Genomic DNA, 23611 nt, shown 5'->3' on the forward strand with positions numbered 1-23611 from the left:
GAAAAACAGCACTTTTATACAGGACACAGTTGCCCCCATTACCATTTTAGCTCGTTTCGCGCCTCAATACTGAACCAATTTGAGAATGAGTTGTACCCATGAATCATACGCACACATACACATGGGGAAATAGAGCCCAGGTTGAAAAATACCGAAGTTGTCCTTTAGGTAAAAATAGCAATAGCAGTTTAAAAAGTTTACTTCAAGGACCAAAGCATGTTTTAATATGTACACATCACATATGCTTAGCATATTTACAGAGCAGACCATTCTGGTGTGTTTTGGATTTTTAGATGTATTTTTCTAAACACCCATTAGTTAACATTCATAAGTGTATTATATAAATCTCTCCGCTCCCTTTATCCTGCTCTAATCTCCTCTACTCACCTTTCCCTTTTAGTGCCCCACTTCTTTACTTCTGGTATATTTGCCTCTCTTCTCTTGTTACCTTGCCCCCTCTCTTATCCTATTTCTTCCTACTCTCATTTTATTGTTTCCTCTCCTTGTTTTCTCCTCTCCTTTGCTCTCTCATCCTCTAATTTCCTCCTCTCTATGCATTTCCTCTCTCCTCCTGTTTCCTCCCCTCCATTTGTTTCCTCCACTTCTTTCCTTGTTTCCTCCTCCCCTCTCCTCTCCTCTTCTGTCTTTTTCCCCTCTCCTTGTTTCCTCCTCTCACCCTCTTGTTTCTACCCCTCCATTTATTTTCTTCTTTTCTTTCCTTGTTTCCTCCTTTCTTCTCCTGTCTTTTCCCCTCCTCTCCTTGTTTCTTCCTCTGTTTATTTCCTCTCTCCTTCTATTGTTTCCTTCCTTTCATTTGTGTCCTCCTCTCCTTTCTTTGTTCCCTCCACTCTTCTCTTCATTTGTTTTCTCATTTCCTCTCCTTGTGTCCCTATCTACTCTCCTGTCTTCTGCTGTCTTCTGTTTCCTCCTCTTCTGTCCTCTCTTCGCCTCTCTTCTTGTTTCCTCCACTCCTTGCCTCCTCTTCTGTCTCTTTTTTTGTAAATTCACTTAAAGTTAATTGCTTCCAGCAGGCTTTTCTCTCAGTCTGTCACGCTGCTCTCTGTCATGTGATGACACTGTGCAGGTCTTGTTATCGGGGGCTGTGGATTGCTGCAGGGTGGAGAGGCCCATTGCACATGAACTGGGCTGATGACTTAATCGTGTGTACACTGTGTGTTCACGCTTGCTACTACAGCCATGAGATCCTCTGCAGTGTAAAGAGAGACCCTTCTGCTGGTTGCTGTTTGGGACTGGATAACAGATCTCCCAAATGGCCGAGGAGGTTTTAATTCCGTCGGGGAAAATCACATCGGTAAGTTCAGACTGACTGCATAAATCAGGTCAAATCTAAAGCCAGGGCCGTCAGCTGACTGATCCCCTATTGTTCTCGACACAGAGTCCCAGCAGCTAATAGCATTTACTACCTACTTTCAAACTTTAACATTCCCTTGGGATATAGAAGATCAGTAGCTGCAACTCTGTAAGATCTTAGATCATCAGAAATTACAATCATCAAATCTGTGATGATAAATAAAACCTATTCTAAAAGCAATTACTTCGATTTTATTTTTAAAAAAAACTTGGAGCAACATTATTTGGATCGTTTTTGTTCTTGGGTGAACTCAGTAATATCTTGAGTGGGGCAAATTAAATAATATGAAGTAAACTGTACAGTTTTAGTCCAGTTTACATGAAAACGCACTTGGCCAGCTCCAAGTCAACATATGAATGACATCAGACAATCTTCAATATGTAGCACTGACAAATTGTACATTTTTAAAATTATGAATTAGTTGGATAAAGAGTTAACATTTTTTTCAATCCCTTAGTTCATTGGCTAATCTTCCAAGAGTCCTCAAGTCTTCTCTGGTATTTTTCTTTGTGATGTTCTACTTGTAGTAACGTCTTAATTGTATATATTTATACAGATCTTGCTTTACTAATGATGAAGTCTCTCAAAGTTTTAAAACACAATTTCATCTTTCTGTATAATGCCAGATAAAGAAAGATGTTAAAACTTTTTTTAATCCAAAATTTATCATAGATTTTTTACTCACTCAGAATGTAATGTCTTTTCTAATTTGTCCTTTTATTACCGCTCTCTACATTCTCAAAACTGATACCCATTGGTTTTCCAGTCTATCTATGTAGTGTATCTTTGCAGGTTTCTATCCATTAGTACACCCTCTATATGAGCATTACTGTAGATATCATTCTATAATCAATGTCTTCCCATTGTGCCTCTTAAGATGGGTTACACCAACACAAAATAATGCTCTGATCCATGCTGGAATACAGTAATGTTTCAAAGATGGTAAACCCAGCCACCTTTCTTTTGGTAGTTGTAATGTGTTATATTGTACTTGAGGTCTTTTGCCTTGCCATATAAATCTTGATACCATTTTTTATTCTGTGAATTGGTTTTGAGTAATTGTGCTAGGGAGGGTTTGGAAAAGAAATATAAAAATCTTGGTTGAACATTGGTTTTAACTCTTTAAATTCCTGAACTGAAAATTAAAATGGTATGAGATTCCACATTGCAAGATCTTTGATTTTACAGTACAGAGGGTCATATTTTTTCACACATTCTTTCTAGAAATAGTTGCAAAAATAACAGGGGACCAGGTGCAGCCTTGTTTTACACTACTCTTTCTAATGTGAGGTTTGGATGAATTACCATTTATTTTGTTTCTTGCTGTGGGGTGTCATGGATAGCTTTTATAGTGTTTATCACCACTTCATTTATACCAAATTATTTAAAATTTTGCCATTGTCAACTGACAGATACAAAAGCCTTTTCTGTGTTTCATCCTAGTATTATTACTTTTTATACCCCTGTGCCAGTGACAGCCGTGGCCGCAGCAGGCATTATGTTATCTGGTTGTACATCCCATTGTTGCGAACATGATATCATTGAGGTAGCAAATATCCACTTGGACTCAGGTCAAAGGTCACTGTTACCTTGTCTGTCTCATTCTTGTGAATGTGATATCCCAGGAACACCTTGAGGGAATTTCTTAAAATTTGGCACAAACGTCTACTCAACGATAAATTGATTGGATTTTGGCAATAATAAGTCAAACGTCAATGTCACCGTGACTTTGTCTGTCTCATTCATAAAAGCAATATCTCAAGAACACCTTTTTTTTCAGATTTGGCACAAACATTTGCTTGATCTCAACCATAAACTGATTAGATTTTGGTGGTCATGGGTCAATATCACTGTGACCTTGCATCCATCCCACTCCACTTGGACTCAGGAATGAACTGATTAGCATTTGGTGGTTGAAGGTCAAAGTCACTGTAACCTCACAAAACATGTTTATGGCCATTACGCAAAAATACAAATAAAATTACGACAAAAAGTCATACAGATGTTTATTAGGATATGATAATGATGATATTTTATATCCAAAAGGTCAAAAGTCAGATTCACTGTGGCATGATAATGTTCTGTATAATCCACTTTTCTGGCCATTATTCAATGTCATATCTCAGGAACAGAAGGGGAGACATCAGATATCAGATATTGAATTGAAGACACTAATCTTGGGTGTCCACCTTGAAACTGTGCTGATTGTATAGATCTTCTGTGCTGCCAGGAGGAAGATGTTTGTGAAGCATACATGTTTTCACAGGCATGGATGTTAACAACCACAAGGTGGTAATTTTAGTTCCTTATGTTGTTGATAAAGAATAAAGTGTAGAGTGCATCTTATATTATCTTGTGTTTGATGCATGTGTATAAATCCTGTCTGTTTGCTGTGAAATAAACAAGGGGGGATTTTTTCTCCTTCCTCCTAGCCAATATAGATGTGCATATATGGTAGTCAACATACGTATAGGATCAGGCCTATATGACCCACATTAAATCTTATCTTATCCCCCCTTTAGGTAACCTTGACATTTTAAAGTTAAGCTGGATATATTTCTCTTGACCAGATAATGGTTACACTGTTGGGAAAAGGTTCTGTCTTTGTCTCTCTGCTCCCTCACAATTGTCAGCCAACCATGCCGTTTGGTTTGCGTGAGGAATGCAGTGAGGAATGTGAACAATGCAAACAAGATGGTTTTTTTTAAGAGCAAATTAAGAGCTTCATGTCAAATTAAGACTTCCACTGTTTAAGAACAACACACATATTTTCTGTTAAAGGTATACTAAGCACTATTTTTTGGTTACTGTTTGAAAACACAACATCCAGCTTGACCCCTCCTTCTTACACTGCTTGTAGGTCAATGTATCCTCATAGAACTGTTTGTTTGATATCCTACGAAAAATGAGAGTTCATATATCCTATGAATTAGTGCCTCACGAATGTTGTTGTGCACTTAACTTTAAGTTACATAATAAGTCACTGACCTTAATTTTAGGAAAAGAAACATGTTGAGGACATAACTTAAAATGTCTCAAAGTTCAGTTAAAGTTCACGCCTCTCCTGGGGAAAGTCCCAGGGGAAGGTCTGTAGTTTTGTGACCCATCCACCACCACAACCTACCTCCACTGGACCACTCGGGACTGCTTCCTTGTTTACTCCCATCAGCGCACTGTGCACTGCAGCCTCCCAAACTAAGTGGTTTATGCACCAATTACTGACTCATAAATGTGTGGGATAAGTATTCATTTGGGGGCATTCCTTTTCATAGGAAAACATACAAACAGTTTATGAGAAGTGCCTTTGTAGGTACATTTGTTGTAAGCCTCTGATAGCTAACTAAGCTATTACCTACCTGTCCAACACAAAACAGGCCAACTCCACATCTGTCTTCTTCCCCATTCTCTTTTTCAGTGCTCGCACTCGCATTTTTGAAAAAAGCTTTGTAGGGTTTGCGTTTCGCCTTGCTATATTTTGCTTTTTTTTTTTAGTCTGGTCCCTACCTTTTCATAAAGTTCTGACCTCACCTGCGCATGCTGCTTTTGGCTTAGGGCTACTCGCCCATAAACCAACTGTACTGCTGTACAGATTGTAAAGTCCCCTAGAGTAAATTTGTGATTTGTGATATTGGGCCATAGACGAATTCGGCGAGCGATTTGTGTATGCCGCCATCTTGCGGCGGCGCCATTGCTGCGGTGACATGTGTCAGTCATCAATTCATTACCTTCATCAGTTACTGGAGGCCACTGTCTAACATCATCTATCCAGCTATTCATGATGCTGTCATTGTAGAGAGTCAGTTCACAATGACAGCATAATGAATTGATGACTGACACATGTCACCGCAGCAATGGCGCTGCCGCAAGATGGCGGCATACACAAATCGCTCGCTGAATTCGTCTATAGAAATAAAACTGAAGTGACTCACAAGAATCAATGAAGCAATCATGCCCACTTCACACAGTGATTGGTGAGGTGTCTCACAAGCTCAGTTTTTTTTTTAACTACATCTGTCACTTTTAATGTGAACAACTGAATGCAACACCATAAATGTCTTCCAGGAAGGACTGTCTGAAAGCGCGCTTTTAGACATGGCTGGTCAACATTTTTTACAAACTACTTTGTTTCAAGCATACCCCGCCCTTGAAGGTTCAACCAACCTTATACCTCTTGTATTAACATATTTAATGTGTAATTGTAACATCAATCATTGACACTTCAGTTCCCTCTCCAGACATGTTTTAAAGTAGGCCTACACAAGATACTGATTTAAATTTTAACATGGTTTTCACACATAAAAATAAAAAAAGCCCTAGCGCTACTAGGGCTAGACTCATGACTGGCTGACTGGTGAAAGAGCTTATTGTGCTCAGTAAACATCTTCTGTCTCTGTCTGAAGTCTACCATCTCCTGGCACCACCTGAGTGGTTAGGAAAGTTGATCAAATGTTTTTATTCCTAATCCTAGTTTCTCTGTATCAAATTTCCTAACACATCTGTCTCTCTCTCCTGCTGTTTGCAGCAACTGACCGGCTCTTTGTTGGCGGTGGCGTTCCTTACCTCCTTTGGTAGCTCCATGCTTTATGGCTACAATCTGGCAGTGGTCAACTCCCCTGCTGTGGTAAGATCCATGCTTACACATGCGCACACACATGCACACACGCACACACACACACACACACACACACACACACACAGACCCAGAACTGTATTAACAACCTGCCACAGTGCAAACTGCACAGGGCCCCAAAGGACCCACAGCACCTGTGTGATAAGTGATTTTTAGCTTATTTATTTCTTGCATTTGTCAGGATTTTTTTGTTGTAATGGTTCATTTGTTGGTCTGTTCAACACTTTGCAGCAAGTTATTTAAACAACTGATTAGAGAGGATAAAGAGTTTGATTTACTTAAATTCATGATCACAGATCCTCATACAACAGTTTGTGTGATATACGAATGAAAACCGTAAGTGACATTACGTTCTTAGCCTAGAGTTATGTACTTTAACGTAAAGTTACGTAATTCACATAAAGATACAGAAGTTAGGTTTAAGCAAGTGAAGTTATTGTGGTTAGATTTAGGAAAAGAAACACGGGGAGGACATACCTTAACATAACTCAAGGTTCATTAAAAGTTCACATGGATTTGAACACCTGTCTCCTGGGGAATGTCCTGTGCATCCACTAACCTAACCTCCCTCCTAAGTGGACCACTCAGGGCTTTTTTACTCCTGTCACTGCATTGGTTACATGATTGCAGCTTTCCAAAATACATGGGTTATGCACAAATTACTGGCTCAAAAATTTTTCATGAATGATTACATGAGATATGTATGATTTTGTGTGCATTACTTTTTGGAGGAAAACCTACAAGCAGTTTATGAGAACAGCTTGTCCAGATACAAGGCCTCAGTATACACAAAGTATAGCCTTTTTAAATATTTCTACAGAGGCATACAAATGTACAAACTCAGTGATTTCATTTTTACTACTCATAACTTTTCTCATGGTGTTCAGTGCAAAATACAAATAATAGACTTTCCTAAATTGATACATAAATCACATTAACTCATAAGCAGATCTTCATTAAAATAATATTAAGAAAAGAACATTACAACAAAGTAATGCTCATATCCATCTAATTACCATTTACTGGAAACACCAGTATGGTCATGATCACAAAGTGGATTTATCAGCACTTTAGCTGTTTTAATCATCCTAAAGTCAAATATCTGCTTTCATATAATTGTGTAGTTGGTTAGTTCGCTTTCACACCACAAACCACACCAGAGTTTGTCTGGAAACAGACCCACCTTTTCAGACAGTCTTGGTTAGATTGTTTGGTCTGTACCAGGGTTTGATTGACAGCTTTCACACCAAGCCAAATGAACAGTATTAACCCAGCAAAGGGGAGTAAATTTGTTTTAACCCAACCAAACAGGTTAGGTATTGAAGCACCCTCAAAGCACCCTCTTGAGGTCTTTTCCATCAACATCAGGCTTTAAGAGCAAATCACATGCAGCAAAGATTCCAACTGAATAATGGCATGTGTATGCCAGTCTTCCTCTTGCAGTTGGTGGGAGTGATGCAGGTCCACCAACTAATGTCATCACATGGTAAACTGATTAGGAGGCTGAGGTCAAAAACGAACTGGGGATTTGATCAGACAGAGAGCTGAAAGTGTGTGTAAAAAAGAGAAAGAAATAAAGAAAGTTTGTTAGTACTGGTCTTGTGAGACCAGGACATGTTGGCCACATGATACACAAAGACAAGGTTTCCTCTCTCGTCAGGAAGGAATGCTCTCTGATTGACTTGAAGAGGTGGGATTAACCAAATCCTCTCTAATGCAGTCCCCTCTTATGAAAGTACTGAGTGGTGGCGGAACCTTGCCCTATAGGATCTTAAACATCAGGCAGGTGTCAGAGTTTTTCATTAGATTTTCCCATCTTGCATGTTGCAGTGATGGTGAGAACTGGGTTTTTTTGTCTAGTACATTAGGAGCCTGCTTGTACACAGAGAGAACAGGCTTGAGTGCTGTAAATTTTGAGTTCAGCTTGTCATACAGTATGTTATGGTGGGGATGATCATTGAATTTATGTATAGTTATGCTACTGTAGTTGTTAGCCAGACTGTATTTGGTTATTTGATTACTTTTTTTTCACTTTTTTCTTAAAGGACAAAGTGGAAACAAGGTTTGGGTTAACCTTAACCCTATTTTATATGTGAGACTACTTGGATGAGAACCCTAACCCAAGGCAGTTTGTCAGTTCATCTTACTACTTGGATGATCTCTTAAAGGGATAGTGCACCAAAAAATGAAAATTCAGACATTATCTACTCACCCTCATGCTGAGGAAGGCTCTGGTGAAGTTTAAGAGTCCTCACATCCCTTGCGGAGATCGGCGGGGGGAGCGGCTAGCACACCTATCCTAACCTAACCATGGTCACTTACCAAATAAATGAATATTAAATCAATTATTTATGTTTTAATGTGTTTTACAGTTAAAATCATGAGTTTTTCACAAGCCACAGCTGAGCGGACTATTTAATCTCTGTAGTTCGCAGGCGTTGCCATGGAAACCCGCTGTGGCCGCAGCGTAGAGATCATAGTGACTCTGATCAGTGAAGGGAAGTGAGATGATGGCTAAACATTACGTGATATTATTCAGAAGATGATTATTTCAGAAAGCCAGTGCACTTCTTACCGCTTGTGTGTTACAGATTCTGGTGGTCAGAGGATGATGTGCAAACCACCATTTTGTATGAAAAGTTTGATTGGTATGATTCATTTAGGGTTTTTATTCTCCACCATTACATATGTAAGATTTGTTTGATTATAAACAGTTTATTCAGGTGCCTTTGTTTTTCATCATGAATACTTTGATTAGCTCAATATTAGGAAAAAGTGACGTTAATAAGAATTATTAAACATAACCACTTTCATTATTCGTCCAGCGATATAATTTCATAGTCAGACTAATAAGACCACACCTCTTGTTGATCAGACAAGAGTGTTTAACGCACTTTGGAAAAATTATTAATTATCAATTATCAATTCAAATAGAGCTCAAATAGCCAGGATCTTTGCACCCGTAAAGTGACTGAATGTAATCCTACAGAAAACCAAGACAACGACTTTATAGACAAACATTTATTCTAAACTCCTGACACAGAAGACCAAGACGCAATACAACTAACAACAGACAAGACAATGAGTAAATGCAACTATGAGTGGAATGAATGAATACAGCGATGCTAATGAATGAATGAATGACCAGAGTGAACCAGATGAAGCAGTGAAGTTCGACCGAGGAGAAGAGAAGGACCAGCTGAGCAGGCTGCCCCGTGGGACAGCACCAGGTGCGGTTCACACCAAGGAGCAGCGCTGCTTTTTCCTTTTCCCCCTCCAGAGCATCTTCTTTCTGGTCTGCTACAACTCAGGTGAAACAACATAATTTTCCTGTACTGGGGTTTGATGCGTAGTTTAATAAGTATGGTAGGGAGCATTAGATAAAACTAGGATTTCCCCTAAGTTTTCAGATATTTCCCTCTTTGCTTCCCATGCCACTCAGCTGTTGAATGGTGCTTTTCACAGGTCCATGTTAAAGTTTCCTCTGATGATTATCTCACCATTGCTCACTGCTTCATCTGGTTCACTCTGGTCATTCATTCATTCATTAGCATCGCTGTATTCATTTCATTCCACTCATAGTTGCATTTACTCATTGTCTTGTCTGTTGCTAGTTGTATTGCGTCTTGGTCTTCTGTGTCAGGAGTTTAGAATAAATGTTTGTCTATAAACACATTCAGTCACTTTACGGGTGCAAAGATCCTGGCTATTTGAGCTCTATTTGAATTGACAATTGATAATTAATAATTTCCCCAAAGTGCATTAAACATTCTTGTCTGATCAACAAGAGGCGTGGTTTTATTAGTCTGACTATGAAATTATATCGCTGGACGAATAATTAAAGTGGTTATGTTTAATAATTCTTATTAACGTAACTTTTTCCTAATACTGAGCTAATCAAACCCTACAGTATTCATGATGAAAAACGTAGGCACCTGAATAAACTGTTCATAATCAAACAAATCTTACATATGTAACGGTGGAGAATGAAAACCCTAAATGAATCATATCAATCAAACTTTTCATACAAAATGGTGGAGAATGTCAGCGAGCATTTACTTAATAAATGCTGCCACAGAATAAATTATAAATTATGTAACAATCAGTATTTCCTACATATTGGTGGAGAATGCGGGCACTTGAATAAATTGCTCGTAATTGTACAGAAAACATAATTTGACTGATATTAGTTTGGTTACTGTGTGTTGTTTGATGTTACAGTGAGAATTCGCTGCTGCATTGCTAGGGTTCCCAGGCAAAGTCAGAGATCAGCTTGAATAGTGATAGAGCTACTGAGAGCACCACGAGTGACTCTTTATTGTCTGTGAGACCGTCACTGTGAAACACCAAACGGCAGGACTAGTTGTTGTCTGTGAGACCGTCACTGTGAAATACCAAATGGCAGGACTAGTTTATACGCGCCAGAGCGTTTGATTATTTATTTATTTGTCCCGGTGACATACTCTTGTGGCCTGGTAAAAGCTGGAGGACCGTCACTGTTAAAGAAACAAACGGTAATAATCCTATTGTGACTTTGCTGGAAGTTACTGTTGTTGAATGCGCATATGTTTGGTGTCAGGCGAATTCCCTGCACTAAAATGTTAATAGGCCTAAATAAGAGTTGGTCCATCCTTGTCCCACAAGACTCTGGGCTTGAGAGCAGCCACTCAACCTCCATGCTAAAGACTAGCATAGCTAACTAGTTTCTTTGCAGCCGTCCCAGCACGGTTGGAGTAGCATTATCCACGTATGTTCTAATTGCATTGAACCCTTGCTGTTAGTTGAAACTAACATGCTGAATGATACATTAGTATAGTTGCGACTTGCTGATCCATCATTCTGCTCTACCCTTATTCAAAGCTGTTGATCTGAATCTGTTTGCAAAACCTTCTCTGCCCATGTGGTTGATCATAAGATCAAAGGTCCTGTAACTTAAAGCGACACATACTAACACCCGCAGCCATAACCATAATAATTTTGCCAACCTAGAAGCTAGCTACAAATCTCTATCCTTAAATAGAAGGTGTTTGTCTAAGGGCTTTGGCAAGTTAAAACACTCCTTTTCGGTGAAACTGAATACCCTAAAGCGATTGAACTGCTCCTGTCCATGGAGTTAGGTAAATATGTAATCATCCCACTTCAAAGAAACATTTTTAACTGGAAAGGATGTAGAATAATGAGCTTATAAACAAAGCCAAAAGAAAAATTTTAAAAGGACAAGCCCCAGCTACAAGCCCTGGAATATATGGTCCTCAATTTGAGTGCAAATTTAAAATTTAAGTGACCAACTGTGACCAGATGCAAAGCAAGTGAAAAATGAGTGGAAGGAAAACTTACAGTTTCTAATAACAGAGTTTGCTAATTGCATGAAACGATGATTTTGTCCAGTCCGCAGTACTGGATTAAAGAATAAAAACAAAGGGCTAGAGCCACTTCTGACCTGGACCCAGTCAACAGCTAAGAGCATCCTAACTGTCATGATAAGCCTGAACATATAGCACAGCCAAGTCTGTAGCTCCTTAGTTCTCAGGTCAAAAGTTTGAAGGGAGGGGGGTGAAAAGCATCAACCCTGCACAGGGAAATGTATGGTTGTTACCTGCCATGCTGTTTTTGCTGATCACCAGACCTGTACATCGCCCGACGACCCGGAAGGCTGCGTCAGTGCGAAGGGGGGGATATGTAGGGTGATCAAGCCTGTTTATTTTGGATTTAAACTAATGGACTTTTACTCAGCATCCTGACATCAGAGAAGAATGGGTGACCAACCACTGGGTCACTTCAAAGATAGACCTTCACTCAACTGATATGCTCTCAATAACCCCCACATCACCAGATGTGGCTGGAGAGTTTACGACATGTCACAAACTCTGAAAACGAACAAAGAGACAGACTCAGCCACATGGTCTGAAATGTGTTTCAAATGTAAATCACTGAATAAACTTAAGAGAAGAACATAACTTTATTATTTAACATGTTGATGTTGGTATTATCCAGGAAGAAGATTCAAGTTGAGATGCCACTCTGACACCATGATCCCTATGGTGCAGACATCTGTGTGTATGTTAATGTGATAACACCCACGTTTCCCTGCAGTTGTCTTTTCCTTAGAAGGACAGACAGAAATGTGGATTCCAGGAACCAACATGTGTTGATTGTAATTTTATGTTTATGTTTTATGTGGGGGTTATTGAGATATATATATATATTTATAACATAGTATATATATATATATATATATATATATATATACATATATATATGATGTTATAACATGATCACCATGTATAACATTTAAATCTGAATTAGTAGTGTCTGTTGACCACTTACTTATAAGTTGGTAATATCCTGTTGCAGACGATGTGTTTTTGGTACCATTCAATAGCAGACAGCGCCACGTTGGTAAATATGGAAGCATTCGAAATGTTCCAAGCTTCATTAATTATCTAGGAAGCAATTACAGTAAATTAAACTTTAAATTAGCAAAGGTACAGGAGGGGAGGAGTGAAATGTCCTGCCAGTGACAGTGAACTGCTCCTACTGGACATCAGCCAGAGACAGACAGCTGGCAAGGCCAATCACAGCGCAGAGGCTGGAGCCTGCCTGCCAGTCTCAACCCCTTTGAACAACTATATAGTAAAAGAAGTTCATTCATCTTCTAACCGCTTCATCCTCTTGAGGGTCGCGGGGGGGCTGGAGCCTATCCCAGCTGACATTGGGCGAGAGGCAGGGTACACCCTGGACAGGCCGCCAGACTATCGCAGGGCTGACACATAGAGACAAACAACCATTCACACTCACATTCACACCTACGGACAATTTAGAGTTATCAATTAACCTATCCTCAATCTGCATGTCTTTGGACTGTGGGAGGAAGCCGGGGTGCCCGGAGAGAACCCACGCGGGATCGAACCGGCAACGGCCTCTTGCTGTGAGGCGACAGTGCTAACCACCACACCACCGTGCCGCCCTGTAAAAGAAGTTAAATAAGAAAAAAAGAAGAACTAGAAGAAGAACTTTGGAGCCATGCTGGGCCCCATCCAGCGTGGCCCTGCCAGGCAATTTGATTGCATCCTGAGCAGAACTGAACATGCTAAAACCCAACAGAAAGAACTTTTTGTCACAAGGTCTGCCTAACTCCTGCATCCTGGACCAACAAGGTCAGGACTGAAGAAAGGCAGACTCCTGCATGCCCACACTGGGTGTGTGAATATATATAATATTTCCTACACACATTAACAAATTAGCCATTGTTTCCTATTCAAAATTAAATGCTTCATTACCATTAATAGTGAAATGTGAAAGTGATATAGGTATGTCCATCATAGTGGCATTTGAACTGCCCATTTCATTGTCTTCTTGGTGTTGGGCTCATCCTTCTCATCTTCTAAATTATTTAATTCTTGTCGTGTCGCCTCCTTGTGCCATTTGTCCCTTTTCTTTTCATTCTCTAACCTCTCTTCTTCTGCATCCCAGTCATCAAAATTATCAAATTCACCAAATAAATTAAATGAAACGATAAAATCTCTCATTATGCCCATTGTAATCCGTTGCCTCTGCTCTGAGTCTTCGTTGCTATGGTTATAAACTAGCAGTGGAGCCAGCGCGATAATTTAGAACCTGTCATCAGGCAATTTGACCAAAAATGGCTCTTTAGAAACAAAGGTTACCGACCTCTGAACTAGTTGATTAAATCTTACTACCCTTGTTAGTCTGCACCAGAAATACTAGTCGGTTATAGTCCCCTCTAGACACATGTTAAATACTTATGCTAATATAAGGTCTGGTTTACATTCAAAGACTGCATCTGTGTTTGCCAACAAAACTTCCCCTGTACTAATGCAAACTCTTGTACTGACAAGTGCGCTCTGTGGTGGAAGTTGCAGTTTTCTTTGCCTGTGTTGCTTTAAAGTCTATTCCCCGTCCTATATGTGTTTTCTATATTAGACAGCAATTGATTTTTGTATTAATGACATACCTAATCTCGCTTGCCCAGCATACATTTGAATCTCAGGTTTGGGGGGTTTACTCAGACAGTCTGGTGGGAGAGACTTTCTTATTGCTGGAACCAAATAGAACTCGTAAGCTCGTTTATTAAGCCCCTTTATTATGTGGGAAGTCATGAACACAAACTTGTGAACTCAGAGTTCTTAGAAAATGTTCACTTACAAGATCATTAATACCCCAGAAGCATTCATATGGATTTTTCTCGTGAACACAGTAAACACAACCCCATTTGAAGGGAGCATATATATCCACATTGATGAGAGAAATGGGACAGTAACTTGATATTAAGGTTGGGTCTTTGTTAGGTTTAGTAGGAGTCAAAATTGTGGCTGTGTTCATGTTTGCTTTAAGTCATGAATTTAGTTTTACTTAGGTTATCAGTTTGTTAAAGAGCAGAGATAGAATCAACCAGAAAAGTTTATAGAACTCAGCAGGGGAGCCATCAGGTCCTGGTGCTTTGTTATTAGACAAAAGATTGAGAGCATCGAATGTTTATTTTTTGTTAATGGTGAATCAATTATGTTGGTTTGTTCTTAATGCTGACACGAGTTGGTATCCTCTTGCCTTGGGTTCTTTTTTGATGAATATAGATTGGCACACAAGATTTTATTTATATCTTCAGGTAGGGCTGGGTGGTATGGTCTATAATCAATATCACGGTATTATTTTGAGGGATGCAGTGACGGTATGATATCGCGGTATCGCCTTCTCTCTTTTTTTACACCTTAAATAAAACAATTTAAAAAGCCATTCAAGTCTAGGATGGAAACTATTTATCATCAGAAGTAAAACGGTTGCCAGGCCCTGTTCTGCCGCCATAGCCGGAGTACTGTGATATGACGGTAACCACAAAAGCAGTACCACAGCTCATGTTTACTGCGGTAAGTTACCGTCACCGCGAATACTGCCCAGCCCTACCTTCAGGCAGGGGTGAAAGTAGTTTTAAATTCTTGCCAGTACTATTACCAAAACATTCATTGCTTCATATTGTTCACCTCTCCTCGCTTCATGCATTTTTAAAAAGCAAAGTCAAAAACCAAACAAACAAATAAAAACATTTCAATGTTGGAGTATGAAGTAGAAAGAAATTAGAAACACTTCACAACGTGTATAGTAAAATATTTGATTTAATGTTTAGGGTGCTGGCATGTATGGAACCTTAATGAACACTTAAAACCATGCATGTCATATTTTTTCTTTTTCTCTTTTCCTCTTTACCTATTTTTCATTGTAAAAAACATTGCTCAACATCCGCAATAAACTCAATAAACGATTTAAATATTTCCTATCTAAATCATGCTGACAGTGTTTGAGCCCACCACAAGAATGTGTGGAATTTCGTTGGTTTCATTTATTGTTTGTCTTGTCCCGGTGCAAATGGCGTTTTTCGTCCGTGGTCCAGTTGTCGAAAAATCAAACGTTCCAGTACAATAAATCAAACGCACCCCAACCACTGTGTTTCGGAAGTAGACGCGCATGCGCAGTCACGCACTGCTGAGAGTGAAATCCCTGATCGTTAGCTCACACGCAGCTTGTTCAAGCTGTTCTCTGTGTTGTTGAAATTAAACAAAATAATATGGAACATATCTGCTTAGCCTATTATGCTCTGTCCAGCATGGACCAAAACACAGCACGGGAGGTTCTGAAGCAATTCGGAACGAGATAAAAGCAATTAATAAACGGACAAAGTGGTGTTTAAAACTGCATATTGCTAGCAGATCTATTTTCTGGCCTAAAGTGCGGCCGTGACTGGTTCTGAATGTGGGCTTTAGCAGGCAGCCGCTCTCTCCTCTTCCTGGTACTGCGTACCGCCACTGAATCTTTTAGAGGTACGCAGTACCGGACCATACCGGCTTACTTTCAAGCGCTTGCTTCTGCCATCCTTTCGCGTGTAGGTATGCCATGTGTAGTTCTACTACTTCCTCGTCACCCCCTCGCTCTGAATGTAAGCATGGACTGTAAAGCTATATGGCGAATACTGCCCCCATCAGTTCAGGAAGAGTCATAGCATCTAGTCTTACGCTGGTATCGGTTTTCCGGTTTTTCAAAAAAAAAAAAAACTTCATTATGGAATCGAAAGGTATCACGAGTATTGGTTCTCATGACATCACTAGATATGACAACTTCTTAACCTATGGACTGAGGTCATTGGTATATTAGTATATATAATTGCATATCTCTTGTTATCGAATTATCTTTCATTCATACATCATAAATGATCATTGTTTTCCATTGTTTTTGCCACCTCACATACTGCCTTTGTCTTCTGACCTTTCCTCAATTCTGTTTCTTCTGTCCCTTCAATTGTTAGTACATAAAAGACTTCTACAATAAGACAGCGCTGCGTCGCAATGGAACAGGCCTCAGTGGGGAGACCCTCACTCTTATGTACTCTCTCACTGTCTCTATCTTCGCTATTGGTGGTCTGCTGGGCTCCCTCATCGTGGGCATACTGGTCTCTCGCTTTGGCAGGTAGGACGTTTGTTGTTGTTTTCATGGTTTATTCAGCAGAGTATTCTAAGTTCTAGACCAGTTTTACAACAGTTAGTGTTGGTTTCTTTTAACCATATCCAAAATCTTTCCTTCTACCTTACCATGTAGTTAGAGCCCTGATTTACTGATGTACAAAATAAACGTGCATTCAGAAAGCCTAGCCATACACAAAAAATGCTGTGTTCCAATGTTGTGAGTAATGAGGAGTATTGACTGATAACAATACTGGCAAGAGTATTGGTCAGTCATGTCTAACATTCCCAGGCAAAACTCTGCTCTACATTTACACTTTGAGTGAGAGGGAGGGAGAGAGCATGGCCTTATTACAGATGCAGCAGGTAAGTCTCTGCACCTGCTCAAAACCACTGACACATGGAAGCCGTTTTAGCCAGTTGAACCAATGCTCTGACAGGCAGGGATTTACAAATCACCATGATAAAAACATTAAATAGGAAACTAAAATGAGTTAAAAAGTTCAGTTGATTATATAACAATTACCCAGACTCACTACCACCTGTTACTCACAGTGCCCTGTAGGGAAAGAGATTCCATTATTTCATGGGATACAAAGTTAAAAAAAAAAAAAAAAAAAAAAAAAAAAAAAAGGCAAGAAGGTTTTTCCTTTCTCAAAATGTGTATTTTGTTCACTGAATAATAAAAAACAATAATGCTGTTTGTTTTTTGTCTGACAGAAGTGTTTGTTGAACCTGCTGTGGTGGTTGTATCTTGAAATGGTCCATGTCAGTCAAACCACAAGGAGCTTAGCTTTCTAACAATAGGCCATATGGGTTAACCACTTAAACACAGCAAATACAGCAGTTGTTTACTCATCATAATCATCAAATAAAACCTTACAAGGACTGGTTGATGGGACTCTGATTGTTAAGAGGTCCTAAATCATCCTTTTGAGAGAAAAGTGGAATGCAAACCTAAATTCAACAAATGTTGATATTGATAAAGATCATGACGATACCTCCTCAGACTGTTTCTATAGAGTAGAGTTTGACATCAAGGAGGGAATACTTGTAGTGTTGTAGTACTCGAGATCGGTCTTGGTCTCGAGACCGAGACCATTTTTTGAGGGTCTTGGTCTCATCTCGGAATCGAGGGCATTTTTACTCGGTCTTGTCTCGGTCTTGGACTGGGCGGACTCGGGTTTTTTGAACGAGACTGGTCGAGGCCACCACTGATGCTTTTTGTCCGTGCTTTACTGATAAGAGTGAAAAAGACCATCTCAAAAACAGCTAATAACTTCAAATCATTGGTAGCATAAAGATTTCCCCCAGCTGCAGCTGCTACCTGCCCGGTGTCAGTGTGAGTGACTGACACGCCCCCTGCACACAGAGGATGGAGATGGCAGGAGGAGAGGCTGTGTGAGCTCTAAGATTTGTTTCATTGTGCTCTGCAACAACAGACCAGAATATTGTTTTTGTTGTTATATTTATTTAACCCTATGGGCCTGAACGACACATAGTGTGTCCAAATTCACACCTGTTCTTCTCTACTGATTTTCTCTGTGACCGTCATAGCGAGAAGCCACGCATATCAACTGCGGTCAAGCCAGCCGTGGTTCGCTTTTGCTTGGTCAAATCAGCCGCACGTTTTTTTCTAGTACGCAAATCTACTAACACTTACGGTAATCGTAATGAAACGGCTCCAAAGAGCTGCTGGTAGTGACTGTGGGTCAGACTGCAGAGGACAAGTTGAAGGATATTTTGCCGAACTTTGACGTAGAATAAAAACTTATTTTCCATAAGTAGTCCATGATTCATATACCGCTGAACTTAGTACTCCCTAGATTACGTGCATGAATAATATTAAGTACTTCTACTGTGTACTTTTCGAGTAATCCTGTGTCAAAATCCCTAACAGAGGATAAGATCAAGGATATTATATAACATGAGTTACTGAAGAACTGACCATTAACTAATAGTTAGTTCATCATTAGTTCCTCAGTAACTTCTCATTAGTTCATCATTCGTTCCTCATTAGTTCCCCAGTAACTACTCTAATTTTGTGTAGCTTAGTTCCTCAGTAACTACTCATTCGTTCCTCATTAGTTCCTCATTAGTTCATCAGTAACTACTCTAATTTTGTGTACCTTATTGTAAAGTGTTACCCATAAATCATACAGAGAGGCAATCTGGAAAGGAAACAAGACAGACTGTGTCCTCATTCCCCTGCTTTACCTGCATTATACAGGTCACATATTTGTCACTGTGGTCTCTCAGCCCTGGGATCTTTTGGTGCTCCATCTTCTTGATGTTACTGTCAGCTAGGATTGGCAAATCTATCTCAACTCTTCTCTTCTCTTCTCTTCTCTTCTCTTCTCTTCTCTTCTGCTCCTAGTCAACCACAGTCAACATCTGCTGGCTGATGGTCAACTCAATTCTCAAGTTGTATCCATGGCCGTATGTGCATGGGATGTTATGACTGGAAAAACACCTACTCATGAATCCAAGTTTCAGATTTACACAGTGGTAGAGGAAATACTCTGATCTTTTACTTAACAAAAAGGGAGCAATACCACAGTTCAGGGGTATATGAATCATAGACTACTTATGGAAAACAAGTTTTTTATTCCACATCAAAGTTTGGTGAAATATCCTTGATCTTGTGATCTGTTAAGGACTTTGACACAGGTTTACTCGAGAACTACACAGTAAAAGTACTTGATATTATGCATGCACGTAGTCTTGGAAGTACTAAGTTCAGCGGTATATGAATCATAGACTACTTATGGAAAATAAGTTTTTTATTCCACATCAAATTGGGCGAAATACCCTTAATCTTATCCTCTGTTAGGGATTTTGACAAAGGATTACTGGAAAACTACACAGTAAAAGTACTTGATATTATGCATGCACTTAGTCTTGGAAGTACTAAGTTCAGCAGTATGTGAATAATAGACTACTTATGGAAAATAAGTTTTTTATTCCACATCAAATTTGGGTGAAACATCCTTGATCTTGTGATCTGTTAAGGATTTTGACAAAGGATTACTCAAAAACTACACAGTAAAAATACTTCATATTATGCATGCACGTAGTCTAGGAAGTACTAAGTTCAGTGGTATATGAATCTTGGACTACTTATGGAAAATAAGTTTTTTATTCCACATCAAAGTTGTGTGAAATATCCTTAATCTTGTCATCTGTTAAGGACTTTGACAAAGGATTACTCGAAAAGTACACAGTAAAAGTACTTCATATTATTCATGCACGTAGTCTAGGAAGTACTAAGTTCAGCGGTATATGAATCATGGACTACTTATGGAAAATAAGTTTTTTATTCCACATCAAAGTTGGGTGAAATATCCTTGATCTTGTGATCTGTTAAAGACTTTGACAAAGGATTACTGGAAAACTACACAGTAAAAGTACTTGATATTATGCATGCACTTAGTCTTGGAAGTACTAAGTTCAGCAGTATGTGAATAATAGACTACTTATGGAAAATAAGTTTTTTATTCCACATCAAATTTGGGTGAAACATCCTTGATCTTGTGATCTGTTAAGGATTTTGACAAAGGATTACTCAAAAACTACACAGTAAAAATACTTCATATTATGCATGCACGTAGTCTAGGAAGTACTAAGTTCAGCGGTATATGAATCTTGGACTACTTATGGAAAATAAGTTTTTTATTCCACATCAAAGTTGGGTGAAATATCCTTAATCTTGTCATCTGTTAAGGACTTTGACAAAGGATTACTCGAAAAGTACACAGTAAAAATACTTCATATTATGCATGCACGTAGTCTAGGAAGTACTAAGTTCAGTGGTATATGAATCTTGGACTACTTATGGAAAATAAGTTTTTTATTCCACATCAAAGTTGTGTGAAATATCCTTAATCTTGTCATCTGTTAAGGACTTTGACAAAGGATTACTCGAAAAGTACACAGTAAAAGTACTTCATATTATTCATGCACGTAGTCTAGGAAGTACTAAGTTCAGCGGTATATGAATCATGGACTACTTATGGAAAATAAGTTTTTTATTCCACATCAAAGTTGGGTGAAATATCCTTGATCTTGTGATCTGTTAAGGACTTTGACAAAGGATTACTGGAAAACTACACAGTAAAAGTACTTGATATTATGCATGCACTTAGTCTTGGAAGTACTAAGTTCAGCAGTATGTGAATAATAGACTACTTATGGAAAATAAGTTTTTTATTCCACATCAAATTTGGGTGAAACATCCTTGATCTTGTGATCTGTTAAGGATTTTGACAAAGGATTACTCAAAAACTACACAGTAAAAATACTTCATATTATGCATGCACGTAGTCTAGGAAGTACTAAGTTCAGCGGTATATGAATCTTGGACTACTTATGGAAAATAAGTTTTTTATTCCACATCAAAGTTGGGTGAAATATCCTTAATCTTGTCATCTGTTAAGGACTTTGACAAAGGATTACTCGAAAAGTACACAGTAAAAATACTTCATATTATGCATGCACGTAGTCTAGGAAGTACTAAGTTCAGTGGTATATGAATCTTGGACTACTTATGGAAAATAAGTTTTTTATTCCACATCAAAGTTGTGTGAAATATCCTTAATCTTGTCATCTGTTAAGGACTTTGACAAAGGATTACTCGAAAAGTACACAGTAAAAGTACTTCATATTATTCATGCACGTAGTCTAGGAAGTACTAAGTTCAGTGGTATATGAATCATGGACTACTTATGGAAAATAAGTTTTTTATTCCACATCAAAGTTGGGTGAAATATCCTTGATCTTGTGATCTGTTAAGGACTTTGACAAAGGATTACTGGAAAACTACACAGTAAAAGTACTTGATATTATGCATGCACTTAGTCTTGGAAGTACTAAGTTCAGCAGTATGTGAATAATAGACTACTTATGGAAAATAAGTTTTTTATTCCACATCAAATTTGGGTGAAACATCCTTGATCTTGTGATCTGTTAAGGATTTTGACAAAGGATTACTCAAAAACTACACAGTAAAAATACTTCATATTATGCATGCACGTAGTCTAGGAAGTACTAAGTTCAGCGGTATATGAATCTTGGACTACTCATGGAAAATAAGTTTTTTATTCCACATCAAAGTTGGGTGAAATATCCTTAATCTTGTCATCTGTTAAGGACTTTGACAAAGGATTACTCGAAAAGTACACAGTAAAAATACTTCATATTATGCATGCACGTAGTCTAGGAAGTACTAAGTTCAGTGGTATATGAATCTTGGACTACTTATGGAAAATAAGTTTTTTATTCCACATTAAAGTTGTGTGAAATATCCTTAATCTTGTCATCTGTTAAGGACTTTGACAAAGGATTACTCGAAAAGTACACAGTAAAAGTACTTCATATTATTCATGCACGTAGTCTAGGAAGTACTAAGTTCAGCGGTATATGAATCATGGACTACTTATGGAAAATAAGTTTTTTATTCCACATCAAAGTTGGGTGAAATATCCTTGATCTTGTGATCTGTTAAGGACTTTGACAAAGGATTACTGGAAAACTACACAGTAAAAGTACTTGATATTATGCATGCACTTAGTCTTGGAAGTACTAAGTTCAGCAGTATGTGAATAATAGACTACTTATGGAAAATAAGTTTTTTATTCCACATCAAATTTGGGTGAAACATCCTTGATCTTGTGATCTGTTAAGGATTTTGACAAAGGATTACTCAAAAACTACACAGTAAAAATACTTCATATTATGCATGCACGTAGTCTAGGAAGTACTAAGTTCAGCGGTATATGAATCTTGGACTACTTATGGAAAATAAGTTTTTTATTCCACATCAAAGTTGTGTGAAATATCCTTAATCTTGTCATCTGTTAAGGACTTTGACAAAGGATTACTCGAAAAGTACACAGTAAAAATACTTCATATTATGCATGCACGTAGTCTAGGAAGTACTAAGTTCAGTGGTATATGAATCTTGGACTACTTATGGAAAATAAGTTTTTTATTCCACATCAAAGTTGTGTGAAATATCCTTAATCTTGTCATCTGTTAAGGACTTTGACAAAGGATTACTCGAAAAGTACACAGTAAAAGTACTTCATATTATTCATGCACGTAGTCTAGGAAGTACTAAGTTCAGCGGTATATGAATCATGGACTACTTATGGAAAATAAGTTTTTTATTCCACATCAAAGTTGGGTGTAATATCCTTGATCTTGTGATCTGTTAAGGACTTTGACAAAGGATTACTGGAAAACTACACAGTAAAAGTACTTGATATTATGCATGCACTTAGTCTTGGAAGTACTAAGTTCAGCAGTATGTGAATAATAGACTACTTATGGAAAATAAGTTTTTTATTCCACATCAAATTTGGGTGAAACATCCTTGATCTTGTGATCTGTTAAGGATTTTGACAAAGGATTACTCAAAAACTACACAGTAAAAATACTTCATATTATGCATGCACGTAGTCTAGGAAGTACTAAGTTCAGCGGTATATGAATCTTGGACTACTTATGGAAAATAAGTTTTTTATTCCACATCAAAGTTGGGTGAAATATCCTTAATCTTGTCATCTGTTAAGGACTTTGACAAAGGATTACTCGAAAAGTACACAGTAAAAGTACTTCATATTATTCATGCACGTAGTCTAGGAAGTACTAAGTTCAGCGGTATATGAATCATGGACTACTTATGGAAAATAAGTTTTTTATTCCACATCAAAGTTGGGTGAAATATCCTTGATCTTGTGATCTGTTAAGGACTTTGACAAAGGATTACTGGAAAACTACACAGTAAAAGTACTTGATATTATGCATGCACTTAGTCTTGGAAGTACTAAGTTCAGCAGTATGTGAATAATAGACTACTTATGGAAAATAAGTTTTTTATTCCACATCAAATTTGGGTGAAACATCCTTGATCTTGTGATCTGTTAAGGATTTTGACAAAGGATTACTCAAAAACTACACAGTAAAAATACTTCATATTATGCATGCACGTAGTCTAGGAAGTACTAAGTTCAGCGGTATATGAATCTTGGACTACTTATGGAAAATAAGTTTTTTATTCCACATCAAAGTTGGGTGAAATATCCTTAATCTTGTCATCTGTTAAGGACTTTGACAAAGGATTACTCGAAAAGTACACAG

At 38.3% G+C, this 23611-nt stretch overlaps 1 protein-coding gene across 1 annotated transcript in view; it reads left to right on the forward strand.

Moving 5' to 3' along the window:
* The first annotated feature begins 1001 nt into the window (after positions 1–1001).
* slc2a15a (solute carrier family 2 member 15a) overlaps positions 1002–23611 on the forward strand; it is a 68682-nt gene continuing 46072 nt past the window's right edge. Inside the window, exons 1-3 of the mRNA XM_033612617.2 lie at positions 1002–1312; positions 5895–5993; positions 16318–16478. Coding sequence (XP_033468508.1) covers positions 1271–1312; positions 5895–5993; positions 16318–16478 — 302 coding nt within the window. The 5' untranslated portion in view covers positions 1002–1270. The remainder of the gene's footprint in view (positions 1313–5894; positions 5994–16317; positions 16479–23611) is intronic.

This window comes from Epinephelus lanceolatus, chromosome 17 (assembly GCF_041903045.1).
Source record: "Epinephelus lanceolatus isolate andai-2023 chromosome 17, ASM4190304v1, whole genome shotgun sequence".
Taxonomy (NCBI): Eukaryota; Metazoa; Chordata; class Actinopteri; order Perciformes; family Serranidae; genus Epinephelus; species Epinephelus lanceolatus.